Source organism: Panthera uncia (assembly GCF_023721935.1).
Source record: "Panthera uncia isolate 11264 chromosome A3 unlocalized genomic scaffold, Puncia_PCG_1.0 HiC_scaffold_12, whole genome shotgun sequence".
Lineage (NCBI taxonomy): Eukaryota > Metazoa > Chordata > Mammalia > Carnivora > Felidae > Panthera > Panthera uncia.
Genome location: NW_026057579.1, coordinates 9,166,572 through 9,180,538, shown reverse-complemented (window position 1 = coordinate 9,180,538; position 13,967 = coordinate 9,166,572). Strand labels below are relative to the sequence as shown.

Sequence of the window (13,967 nt, the reverse complement as noted above, 5' to 3'; positions counted from 1 at the left end):
AGACGCAACAAACATTCACAATTGATTTTTAAATGTCCACCACCTGGAAAACATATACAATAAATAGCTCACACAAGGCAGGCCACTGGAAGGATTACACAGAGGCATTGATATGGGGGAGTGATGAATGAATATTGGCTGAAGGATTTCAATGAGGCATTTCAGGACAAGTTGATCATTTGGTAAGTGGGTATGGGGAAGGGTATTTCAAACAGAGGGGCCAGCTTGAACAAAGGCCTGGAAGCAGGGGTCAGTCTTTCCTCAGTGCTAATTTGATGCCTCACTCGTCTATGACCTTCAAATGCCTTCCCTGCCCACCTCCACTCTGTTCACATCTGACCTGTGTACGCATTTGAATGAGTGTGAGTATGTCTTTAAACTGAGGTATGATTTAAAATCTATTATAGGTTTTATGTAGGTCACTCCCTGAATGTTGGCTAAATATAGCAGCAGCGGGGGGTGGCCTCATTCTCTTATTGTATCACAAATCCAAGTACATCTGTTCACAGTGGAACAAATGAAGCAGTGGAATGAAGTTGGTCTACATGACCTCTGTGATGCTGTGATTATAACCCCATCCTTGTTTTAAAAGAACGCTTCCTAAATCCCAGTCTGTTTACTCCAAGCAACAGTTAACCAAAAGAAGATGAAAGAGAAGTAAAGAAGAAGAGGAAGAGGAAGGAGGGAAGCAGGGAGAGGTTAACTATAATAGAATACAATTTACAGCACAAAGGGAGAGCAAAATATGACATTTGAAGCAAAATATGACATTTCAGCCGTTTTCTATGTCTTTATTTTATTTTCTTGATAGACCCCAATCCCTACCTGAAATTATAGCAAATATTAACTTGTTTCTTTCTTTCTTTTCTTTTCTTTTTTTTTTTTTTTAATTGTGTGTCTCCTTCTCTAGAATGTAAGCTCCAAGGGCAGGGATTTAGTATGTTTTGCTCTCTGTTGTATTCTCAGCATAAAGTACAGTGCCTGGAATATAATGCATGTTCAATAAATATTAGTTGAATGAATGAATGAATATCTTCAAGATGTGTATATTGCTTTGAGCCAAGAGATCTGATGCACTTATTCAGTCTGGTGCCAAATGATGTTTGGAAAATTGTCTGGTTCTTTTGGGGAAAATTGTCTTGTTCTTCTTTGGGAAAAAAAGAAAAGAAAAGGAAGACATCCTTACTTCATACCCCAATCAAAATAAACTAAAAAATGGATTAAAGGACTAGAAATAAAAAAAGTCAAACCATAAAAGTTTAGAACTAGTGAATATTTATCTTGTATCTGGATGTGAAATGTCTTTTTAAGTAAAACAGCACTGGAGGAAATCACAAAGTAAAGGGCTAGAGATTTCACCCACATCACAATTAAAAATTTTTCCAACATAAATATATTTTTAACAAATTCAAAGGCAAATAACCAAATGGGAAAACTTCTTACAAGAAAATATCGTAAGGGTTTAATGATATAAAAATAGTTGATACAAGTCAGTAAAAAAAGGAAACTTCAGAGATCTCAGTAGATTAAGGGCAAAGGACACAGACAGTTTACCAAAGTAAAATTACAGATGGCTAATAAATAGAAGATTGAGGTTTTCAAAGCTGACAACAATCTAATTAGCAAATAATGAAATAATATTTAGTTCTGATGAGTGTGTGTAAATTGGTGGAAGCTTTCGTAAGAATTATTAGTTAAAATACAGTGAAAGTATTAAAATGTTCATACCTCTAATTGGCTCTCTGTTCTTTGGATGGACTTGACCTCCTTGGTGAGTAAGGAACATTGACCCAATCAGGTCATGGAAGCCAACAGGAGAACGAGCACTACTATCTCCCAGTTCATTCCAGAAGTATTACCAGAACAGGTGAATCTGTGTGGATACACTGACTGTCCTTAGCTCACATTCCTTTTGATTGGAATCCAATCCATCCCAATTCAATCTCATCCTTTGTCCGCTGTACATAGGCCTCTCAAAGTTTACCCAATCTCTTTTCCAGAGTCAGATTGTGTTGCTTCAGACTGATTACTTCCGTTTGCACAAGGATTCTTTAAAATAACAGTCCATTAACATGAGCAGTGCTGGTGGAATCTGCCAGTCAAGGCAACAGATGTGGTAACTGCACCATTTAGACCAGCTCAGCTCTTGCCTAATGATGTGAATTCCAACTGTGGTTTTGGCTTACTTGTAGGGATGTAAATCCTGTAGCTTCCTCCACTTATATTACTTATGTTTTATGTATTTTATCCAAGACATGTTTTTCTAAATACACTAATTTAGCCCTTTAGGTCAAATACTGCCTAACATCCTTAAACTCACAGTAATTTCATATTTAGGAATTTATCCTAAGGCAATAATCTGAAATACATACAAAGCTTTAAATAAAAAGCATTATATGCCAGCATTATCTATAATATTGAAAAGTTATTAAAAGTTATAGATTTCCAAGAAGACTGAATGGGTAAACTCTGGCACAACTACAGGATGGAATACTGAGTGGCCATTAAAAATAGACAGAAAACATTTTGAAGGCTATAGGAAAAGGCTTATAAGAGTGTTGGGCAAAAAAAGGAGGGGCAGAATAAAAATATATCTGTAGGGTGATTTCAACCATATAAATGTCTGCACTTACATTCATAGAACAAAGCAGAAGGAAATGTGCCAAATGTGTCAAACATTCGTGGTTATATTAAAGTAAGGAGATTCGAAGAGATTTTTTTTCTTTTTTCTTTTTGTCTGTAATGAAAAGAATTTAAGCAAATGAATTATGTGCCAAAAGGACCCCTAACTGAAAAACCATGGGAACCAGTCCTACAGCAATAGGTTTCATCATTAAAATTGTCATTGTAAGTTTCCAGGATTTGTAAGTCCTATTCGAGCCTCAGTCTCTTTTTGCCATTGGGGAGTATCTTCTAACACCAGAGAAATTAGTTCTACTAGGCCTGTGGTGCATTCGGGGATGGATAAGATAAATATCCAGCATGCCACACTTCACATCAGCTTCCATTAAGAATGGAAGAATGGAAGTAAGAATGACATTAAGGATCAACTTCTATAGGGAGTGTAGAGGAGTAGATTTGGGAAATTTGCTCTTGACCATTCGGGCAACTTGCTGCCCACTTTGTGTTTTAAATTATTACATTTATGGGGATTGATAAAGAGGCCTAAAATTAAGAATATGAAAGCTGGCAGAAAGACCACATTTCCTCTCTATAAACCCTGGTTTAGGGGGAAACCAAAGAAATTATGTTGGCATCCTTGCCAGCATGTGCTGCTTCTCACAGAGCCTTTAGTCAGGTGTCGAAGGAATTCAGCCTGCCTTCTGGAGTTTTTGCAAATCTTGACATTTATGACTCAGCAGGGTTCTCAAGGCACAGGCCCAGTCCCCCGAATTTGCCCCATAGTAGTCTTTGACCTTGATAATGGGACAGAATGAAGAACAAGTCTGTGTAAAAAACAAGTTGGAACAATTTGCATAATGTATGAGAATTTAGTCTGAGGGATCTTTGGTGGAAAAAAAATTGGAAGACATTGATTAAAATTCACCTTGAGAAGAGTTAAGAAGCCAAGAAAGTAAAGAAAATTGAGAAACAGAAATTAAGAACAGGAAATAGGAAGAATTCGGACTCCTCTCCCCTATTTCTTTGAGCCTAAGAAGCCCTCTGTGGTACCCTAGGCTTCGAAGTACAAGTCTTCCCTGAACCTGCCTCCAGTGGGAGCCCGTCTCCAGCGGCAGGATGGAGGGATCATAACCTCTCTAGAGCAGCTTCATGAAAAAATCAACGAGATGAGGAACGTGTTCAACTCGCTGGAGAACAAGGTAGACACCCATTTCTAATCCTTGGGGTGGGCTGCGGGCTGTCAAACAAGAGAGTTGAAGAGACAGCAGAAAAAAGATGTTAAGTCCATGTCCTGGGAGTATTTTTCATTCACAAAGGAATGGCCAGTTGGTACTAGAAAACCAGTCCATAGCAGCTAAAGACATTGAGCCCCACACATCTTAAAAGTGACATGTGTCTCAGGTGTGTGATTGTGCTCACTTTTGGCATCTCCTCCCTGTCTGATCAGTGGTTGTGAAGCCGTTTATAAAGCAGTAGTGTTACTTCAGTGGTAGGTACCCAAGGGGCTCAACGTAATATATGGGAAGGAAATGGGCTCATAGCTAAAATGGTTTCAAAATTCCCAAAGTCCCCATACAACCTGGCTGTTAGGGAAAACTTAATTTTTTTTTTTTTTTTTTTTTTTTTTTTTTTTTTTTGAGAGCTGGGGTTCTACAGGTGAGGAAAAGTCCTTTCCCCCGAGGATCCTACTGCTGCATTTTGCTGCTGGGGAAAACTCTACACATCCACCTAAGGGAGCAGTGATAATGAAACCTATTTCTGTCGGATAGTGGTTCCCTTTCTTTTCAAAGAGGAAACCTGAGAGAATTTCAGAGCACCTGAATGAATGTCAGGTTTCCTTCCTTCAACTTTAAAACTTGCATAAATTTTGCTTTGATATTATATACTGTTGATTTTTTTAAATTTTGTTCACAGAAGATGAATTTACATAATGAGAATTACCAGATCAAAAGTAGTTGAGCTGGTGATTCAGTCCATTCTGATGACTAGATTAGGATGTGTACTAAAATCCATCACGAAGATTAATTAAAATGAAAAATGATTGGAGTGAAATACAGATTGCTCATGTTGTTTCTCCGGCTTCCAGCCCTGAACATGTGGCAGATCCTGTTTTTTTCCTCAGAATGATCTCTTTGGTTCCTCTACTTCCTCCCTATTCCCAGCCCTTGAAAGAAACCTTTGCGAGGCACAGTGAAACACAAACCCTATATTTTTAAAATGTGGTGTAGGAGACCAAATCACTTTATAGTGGGAGGTGTTTTTGCAAGTTGGAATAATTTGGATAACCAGATTCTGAAAATGTTTAGAAATACACATTTGAAGGAGTTTTGTTAATTTTGTGAAAAGTTCTGTTTTAAAGACAGATCTGGAGCTAAGAGTTCCTCTACTTAGCAGAGTGTAAGGTCATAAATTTCAAGAAAGTAACGTTTTTATCTTATTGTTATTATTATCTTAACTTTCTGTCTGTTGAAATGCTTTTTTCATTTGTTCAATAAAAAAACCTGAACTGTAGAAGTGCTCCATTTTCTCCACATTTCTGTTTGTGCTTAACTTTTTGATTTGCCACTTCAAGGGGGAGAAGAATTAAAATTTCTTGAACACCTTCTATGGACAAGCATGCACTGTAGCAGAAAGCTTATCTACATTTATTCATTAATTCTCCACACAGTCCTGTGAAATAGGTGTTATAGTAATTATTTTATGTATGAGGAAACTGCTGTGAAGAGGTTAACCAACTTGCCTGAGATCTTACTTCATATAGGAGAGAGCTAGGATTTGTACCCTATCAGACTCCAGAATTGACACCTCTGTCACGGTGTGGAAGTTGACAACAGAAATCCAATGCGCACACTCCTACACGACCAGGCTTGACTCTTGGAGAGAATTCAACATCACTGTCAACAACGTGCTGAACTCCTACCATTTTATCTGTTTCCCACCACTGCAAATGCTGTTATCTCCTTTTCCATGACATCATTCAACTATCTACCTACCTATCTATATGACTTCCTCACCTGCAAAGAAATTCTCAGATATGCTTAGTTATTACTCTTTTTATTATTTTTAATTGTTTAAGGGGAAAAAATGACTGAATTTCTTCATTTTCTTATACCACTAGGGGTAATATGACCTATCCCTTCTTTCATGGAATTGAAAGGGTTACTGGATCAAGATTCTGTTTCACATGCATATGTTGCTTTTCAAGTAAATCTCACTTTAAGCAAAGGTGTTAGAAGAAACAGTAGCTGGCAGGAACACTTGTAAACTTAATTAATTGCTTGCTTGCTTGTCATAATCAAGCTCCAGCATGTGTTGCATATAAAAGACCCTCTTTTCCCTAAATGAATAGGGCCAAGTTTGTCTTAAGTTGTCAAAACTTTAGTTTACCGGGCTGTAGATTTTCTATATCCTGGTTTCTTAAAAAAAAAAAAAGGAAAATTCAAGGGTTCAGTGGTACTATTTATAATAGTTAATAGCATACTGAACTTACTCTTGGCGATTATCATTTAGTTGCAGGCCTTGGCCTCTGAACTGAAAACTGGTTTCACAGAAGCAATGCAAGAACTGTCCAGAATTCAACATGGCGAGTATGCTTTGGAAGAGAAGGTTAAGAGTTGCCGATGTTCCATGGAAGAAAAAGTTACTGAGATGAAGAATTCGTTAAACTATTTCAAGGTAGGCCCCTCTTCTATTTCCCTGCTAGACAGAAGTTCTTGGTCTTAGTCACAGAAGTAGAAAATATCTTTTCACGTAGCAGGCAAATATAAGAATTTTTCCTCCTGGTCTATTCATTAATTATCAGGCAAAAAATATCTATTTCATGCTTTTCTTTCTTGTATCTCTGTGTTAAAATTATAGGCCACAGTAGAAGTAAGATGCTCATCTCTCATTCATTCATTCATTCAACAAATATGTATTAAAATATGTATTATATACCATGTTATATCCTTTTATCTCTTTTACTAGATTAAATATGTATCAATTCCTATTTTTTAGGAAGAGCTGAGCAATGCCATGTCAATGATTCAGGCCATCACTTCCAAACAGGAAGAAATGCAACAGAAAATTGAACAGCTTCAGCAGGAAAAGCGAAGAGAATCTCGGAAAGTTAAAGCCAAGTGAGTGTCTTATAAAAAATTGGTGAAAGGCAAAGCCATAAGCAATGGCTTATCCAGTGGCATCCAGAACACCTTCCCTGCTATCAGTATACAGCTAACTGTCTATATACTGGTGGAATCTGTGGGTCAGCATGTGATGGAGGTTATAGAATCATAGAAGTTGATTGATATTTGGGTGCCTAGGTGGCTCAGTCAGTTAAATGTCCGACTTCAGCTCAGGTCATGATCTTGCGGTTCATGGGTTCGAGCCCCACATCAGGGTCTGTGCTGACAGCTCAGAGCCTGGAGCCTGCTTTGGATTCTGTGTCTCCCTCTCTCTTTCTCTGCCCCTCCCCTGCACATGTTCTCTCTCAAAAATAAATAAACATAAAAAAATTTTTAAAAAAGAAGAAGTTGGTTGATATTAAAGATGGATGGTGATGATTACATGGACTCAACATAATAGGAAGTGGAATGAAAATGATAGAAGATGGTATGTAGAATTTATTTAAACTGTGAAAATGTAAAATAACAAAGATGAATTTTAAAATAATGATTGGCGTGTTAAGATACTGGGGTCACCAGTGATTTTCTTTTTTTATTCATTTTCTAAAATTTCTCTAATGCTACTAGTTTACTTCTACCATTGAAAATTAATGTATGTTAATAGCTCAACCAGTTTGAATCAAAACATATGTGGTAATCATTGTCATGTTTTTAACTTATCACGTTTTAAATAGAAATATGCCAATAATAACTGTGTGACCCTGGAGACTGGCTTATTGTTTTTCGTTGAAGATCTGCTGCTTCCCGGGACCTTTTGTGTTGTTTTGTTAAGAGAATGTACATCATCCCAAGCAGACTGTCGCCATGGCAAACTCTCAAGATCCTGATGACAAGGAAGCCAGTAACAGAAAAATAAAAATATAGGTGGTACGGTTAGGATGTGATTTATACATATTTGAAATCTTTCCCCAGCTTTGGCGATGAAGTAAGTTGAACCCTAAAAGTTGCTAATATATGTTTTTAATTTACAAAAACAGCAATTTTATATGGTTCAACCTAATAATTTGGAATTTTTCTTGGATTATTCTGAACTGATTCTCTTCTGAACCCCTCAGGTATTAACACCCTTTGTTTCCCTTCCCCAGGAAAACTCAAAAAGAAGAACATGGCTCACAGGCAGGGCCTGCTCAAGCACAAGGAAGTCCTTTCCGTTCAATCAATATCCCTGAACCTGTTCTTCCAAGTGAAGACTTTATAAACCTTTTGCCTTCTCAGGCCTATGAAAAAGGTACATTTTGCAAATCATATTGAAAAAGCCAACCTTCCCCCTGGATTCCTAGAGCTTAAGTAATAGTGAGCATGGGTTTATGTCTTCCATCCTTATCTTATTTAATGCTTATGTATTTATTTTGGGGGGGGGTGGTGAGGGGCGGAGAGAGGGAGATAGAATCTCAAGCAGGCTCCGCACTGTCAGTGCAGAGTCCAACACGGGGCTTGAACCCATGAGCCGTGAGATCATGAGCCTGAGTCGAAGCCAAGAGTTGGATATTCAACCGACTGAGCCACCCAGTGCCCCTGTCCTCCATCCTTATTACAGGAAAATGATGTATTGCTCAAAATTTTTCCTCCAATAACTGGAATTTAGAAGAATCCAGAGCATCCTAAGAGACCAGGAGATCTGCCCAATTTGAAAGATTTTCTTTTGTGCTCGCTTCGGCAGCACATATACTGAAAGATTTTCTTTTTGGGGGGCGCTGGATAGCCAGAGCTGGTGCTGTCCGTTGGCTGACAGTCACTAGCACATCTCTGATCTGAGGGATGATAGAACAGATGCTAGAAAACTGTTCCTGGGCAGTCCTAAAGAAACTGGCTTTCCATCCAGTTCCATCTATCTGTAACCATGTCCAGTTCCACGTTTGCTACACTTCTGTATGCTCAGCAATGTCCAGCAAAGCACTTCTACACAGGAGAGTGAATGTAGACATTAACATTGTTTAGAGGAATTGTCCCGTCTGTCTCTCTCTCTGTCTCTCTCTTGATCTCTCGTTTTTGTTTTTGTTTTTTTTTGTCACATCTAGAAAATCTCCAAGAGTCTCAAGGGCTTCTGAACCAATTGTAAGCTCCTCAGTGGCAGTGCTGGTGGTTCCTACCCTTATGGCTGAAGGAACAATATATTCATAGACAGTAAATATGTTCTGCATAATTAAATTTAAAAATCTAAATCAGGGGATGCCTGGGTGGCTCAGTCAGTTAAGCAACCAACTTAGCCTCAGGTCATGATCTCAGGGTTTGGGGGTTTGAGCTCCGCATTGAGTGAGCACAAGCCCTGCTCTGGGCTCTGCACTCTCTCCCCCTCTCTCTGCACCTCATGGGATTCTCTCTCTCTCCCTCTCTCTCTGCCCCTCACTCATAAGCGCTCTCTCTTTCTTTCATTAATCAATCTAAATCAGATGGCTTTTTAAAAATTTTTTTTTAAACATTTATTTATTTTTTTTTTGAGAGACAGAGAGAGACAAAGCGTGAGCAGGGGAGGGGCAGAGAGAGAGGGAGACACAGATTCTGAAGCAGGCTCCAGGCTCTCAGCTGTCTGCACAGAGCCCAATGCAGGGCTCGAACCCACAAACCATGAGATTATGACCTGAGCTGAAGTCCAGGGCTTAACCACCTGAGCCACCCAGGCGCCCCTAAATCAGATGGATTTTACTCAGTATAACTTCTAAGTATGGATTTGCTTTTATTTCTGTAAGTTTTTTTTGTTTTGTTTTTGTTTTTGTTTTTGTTTTTTTACCTCTTTGAGTAGTTACTTTTGAGACCAGTAGGTGCAGCTTGGCAAAACTCCCTGATCCATCTGAGGAATGAGGGGGTTCGTCACAAGGGGTTCTGTTTTCTTTGCTCCATGTCATGAAGAACATGATGTAAAAGGATGATCTTATTAGGAAAGAATACAGGACAGCCTTGGAAAGTAGAAGGCAGATCAATGCCAAGTGTGGGGGAGTTGAACATGTTCACAAGACAAAAGGTTTAAAATGATAACTTGCGAAGTGCTCGATGGAGTTCATTTAGCTGCGTGATGGTAACCCTCCTTCCCCCACTGTTATAACAGAGGTAGCTTATATAACATAGTTGATTCATAGCTGCTGCTATGACTCTCTTAGGAGATTGCAGTCAAGGTGTTGACTCTTCCACTACGCATTCGTCTTTCCTCCTATCCATCCATCATCCCAGACACTGACTTAGATGGTGGGAGACAGTAGTGAACAAAACAACAAACACTCCTGCCCTCCTGGAGCCTTTGTTCTGAAGGAAGCAGACAATGAACAAGATACATAAAATCTGTAGTTTGTCAGTGATAAGGGGGAAAATAAACACAGGTGTAATTTTAGAGAGGGTGCCCAGTAAAGACCTGAACGAAGTGAGGAAGTGAGCTCCTGCATACCACAGGGAAGAAAGGGAACAGGTCCTGGTGGGAACACAGCCAAGATTTCAAGGAAGAACAGGAGCAGTGGGGCTAAGGCAGAGTGAACAAGGGAGACAAGAGGAGATGGGGTTTTAAAAAAAGAAGGAAACACCAGGCAGGGAAGGGAGCAGATATTTTAGAGCCTAATGGTCATTATACAGCCTCTGGCTTATGGGAAGCCATTGGAGGGCTAAGCAGAGGAGTGACAGGGTCTGACTTACATATGAGCAGCGTTGTTCCTGCTCTTCCCATCATCACCATCCTCTCCATCATAGTTAAATAATAATTTAGCTCTTACTGTGTATAGGTTACACATAATAACTGATTTAATTCTTACGGTAGTCTATGAGGTAAATGCCACTTAATATATCTTTTTACAGATGGGAAAATAGTGCTTGCCACTATATTGAGATTTTATTATTATTTTTTTTACTGCTCTGTCTCTCTCAGTAAACTGTCAACTTTGAGTCTGTCCCCAATGTCTGGCTCATAGAAGGTGCCAGCCCATGTTAGTGGAATGAGTACTGATTGAAAGCTTTCCTTCCTCTGCAGCTCAAGAGTCCCGATCCATGCATGTAGGAGACAGTAATGTGAAGGGGATGATGGGTCCTGGTAAGTGGCTCTGTTTTTAGTTCTCTTCTCTTCTAGCAAGTATACCCTTTCCCTGCTTTTACCTTTCCTGTTTCTACTCCTTCAGTCCCAAAGCAGGCATGAAAGAACTCAGGCAAAGAGAAAGCACTATGGTTACTAAGAATCTAAGATGAATGGTGGAGTAGGTCAGTGACTCAGTTAAACCCAAGGAGCGAGAATGGGTCGGGATGTTTAAGACAAAGCCAGAATCCTTGTTTTTTTCTGGCTCATTTCAATTATCAATGAAATAACATTCAGGGGAAACCTACAGATGTACGTAGCATGACCTAAGTTTTCTGTGGACACATTTTATAGTTTATTTAATTTAAAAGTTATTTACTTAATAGACAATTCACCAGTATTTTATAAATTATTTCATCTTCCCTCCCTCCATTCCTCCTTCCTTTTTGCACCTTACCATTATCAGGACCAAGAAAGACAAATTCCACAAAAAAACATTGTGTTTGGCATCTTTCTCCTGTATTTTTTTCTCTGGTGTGCTCACCTAAAAGGAAGGAGATACAGGGAGTCAACGTATACTATTACAAATTAATATATTATTATATAAATGTTTTAATTTTTTTTAATGTTTATTTATTCTATCTGAGAGAGAGCAGAGCTTGAGTGGGGGAGGGGCAGAGAGCAAGGGAAACACAAAATCCGAAGCAGGCTTCAGGCTCTGAACTCTCAGCACAGAGCCTGTTGCAGGGCTCAAACCCGCGAACTGTGACATCATGAGCTGAGCCAAAGTCAGCACTTAACTGACTGAGCCACCCAGGCACCCCTATAAATTTATTTTTTAAAGTGCCTTAGTTAGTAGAAACTACATACAAAGAATAAGGATGTATAGGCCAGAAACAGACAGAGGTGATCCTTTGTAACTGTGGAAACTTTAATCCTTAGTTGATGTATTTAATCCTCAAGTGGAGGGGGTAGGTATACCCAAACAGGGGCATACTATTTAACCGTTAACAACAATTTTTTTTTTTTTTTAACTCAGATATTGATGGCGGGTGCTATTTTTCAGGAATGAACCCAACAACTCCTGAAGCGGAAGAAAACCTTAAGCCTTGCCTTTCGGCTGATATCCAGCCCAAGGGCCATCTCTCATCTGGTGTGTGGAGGCAGCCCAAGGATGGTAAAGAATGGGGAGAGGAATATGTCACGAAAGACCACCCAGATAAACTCAAGGACGCTGGCCAGCCCAGGCACAGTTCTCTGGAAAATGTTTTATGCGAAACCTCTTTAGCTGGTAAGCCCTAGAGGGGAATGCAGGCCGAAAGTTTGAAGAACAGGAAGCCTACAGGCTACAATTCTTGCAATTTAGATTCAGTGGAGATATGAGACCACCTGGTCTCCAGTTTTCTTTTCAGATGAACACTAAAGCCTGTAGAGGGGAAGGGATTCACCTGAGGTCACATGGCAGGCTTGGGACCACCACCTTGATTCTGGGGATCGATGACATCTAGAAATGCAGTGCTTTGGGAGAAAAAAGGCATAAAGGTGGTGGAGAAGAGGGCAGAATTTTGTGAACTCTTTTGTCAGTGACGCAAAATCTTCCATATGTGCATCTTGGATCGGAAGTCTGCCACCAAAATACCAGATACTGCATCAAGGTCTGTCTTCCCTCCCTCCCTCGTTTCCTTCCTTCCTCTCCTTTCTATCACTAGTTGCTACTGAACACCTATTATATGGCACATAATGGCACTTCCCTCTGGCTATTTTGTGGAAAGTAATTTTCAAAAATTAATTTTTATTATCAAACACATGAAAAAATAAAGAGTACCGAAAGGTTTATTATGAAGAAAGCAGCAACCCCTTTAAATTGTTTTCACGGTTCCTTCTGGTACTTGCTTCTGTGTTTTGAAACCAGTTTATGCTATTTTTTTTTATCAGTACTTTACTGAGGGTGAATTTACATAAAGCAAAATTCACAAAACCTAAGTTTAAGCTTATTGACTTTTTATGTATGTATGTATGTATATCCCCTTGTGATCACTCTCTGGATCAAGATATATAATATTTCTGTTACCTCAGAGAGCTCTCTCATGCACCTGAAGAACCACTCTTCTGACTTCAGTCACCATAAATTAGTTTTGTCTGTTCTGGAACTTCATATGGAGGGAATAATACAATGTATACTCTTTTGAGTCAGACTCCTTTCTCTCAATACACTATGTGTCTTTCATTCAGTAGTTCAATCACATGGAATATATTTACCACAATTTGCCTATCTATTTTCCTGTTGATGGACATTTGGACTGTTACCGGTGTAGGACCATTATAAGCAAAACTGGTATGAATATTCTCATCTAAGTCTTTTTTGGATGTATGCCCTCATTTCTCTTGGATGTATACCTAGAAGTGAAATCTCTAGATTCTGGGGTAGGATTATGCTTAACTTTGAAAGAAAACATCAAACAGTTTTCCAAAGAGGTTGGGACATTTTATACTCCTACCACTAATGTCTGAGAGTTCTGGTTGCTTGACATCCTTCCCAATATTTAGTATGGTCAGTCTTTGAAATTTTAGCCATTCTCATGGGGGTGTAACTGGTATCATATTGTAGTTTTAATTTGCACTTTCCTGATGACTTATGATGTTGAAAATCTTTTCGCATGCTAATTGGTTATTTCTACACCTTCTTTTATGAAGTGCCTCTTCTTATTATCAGTTACTAGGATTTCTTAATATATTTTGGATATGAGTTCTTTGTTAGATGTATGTACAGAGAATATTTAATTCTAGTATGTGGCTTGCTTTTTCACTTTCTTAATATTCTTTTGATGAACGGATGCTCTTAACTTTGATAAGGTTTATCAATTTTAAACTTAAATTTTTTTTAATGTTTATTTATTTTTGAAAGAGAGAGACAGAGACAGAGACAGAGACAGAGAGGGAACAAGTGGGGGAGGGGCAGAGAGAGGGAGACACAGAATCCAAAGCAGGCTCCATATGCTGTCAGCATAGAGCCCAACCTGGGGGGCTCCAACCCCCGGGCCATGAGATCATGACCTGAGCTGAAGTTGATGCTTACCTGTCTGAGCCACCCCAGCACCCCAATTTTAAACTTTTTAAATAGATCATGACTTATGTGTCCTTCCAAGAGATCTTCACCTATCCCAAAGTTGTGAAGATATTCTAGTGTGTTTTCT

General features: G+C 39.0%; 1 protein-coding gene across 1 annotated transcript in view; it reads left to right on the top strand.

The window, feature by feature from the left end:
* ARHGEF33 (Rho guanine nucleotide exchange factor 33) overlaps positions 1-13,967 on the top strand; it is a 66,419-nt gene that overhangs the window by 18,666 nt on the left and 33,786 nt on the right. Inside the window, exons 3-8 of the mRNA XM_049652716.1 lie at positions 3,678-3,821; positions 6,133-6,297; positions 6,619-6,740; positions 7,871-8,013; positions 10,735-10,794; positions 11,840-12,064. Of these exons, the coding sequence (XP_049508673.1) occupies positions 3,678-3,821; positions 6,133-6,297; positions 6,619-6,740; positions 7,871-8,013; positions 10,735-10,794; positions 11,840-12,064 (859 nt within the window). The remainder of the gene's footprint in view (positions 1-3,677; positions 3,822-6,132; positions 6,298-6,618; positions 6,741-7,870; positions 8,014-10,734; positions 10,795-11,839; positions 12,065-13,967) is intronic.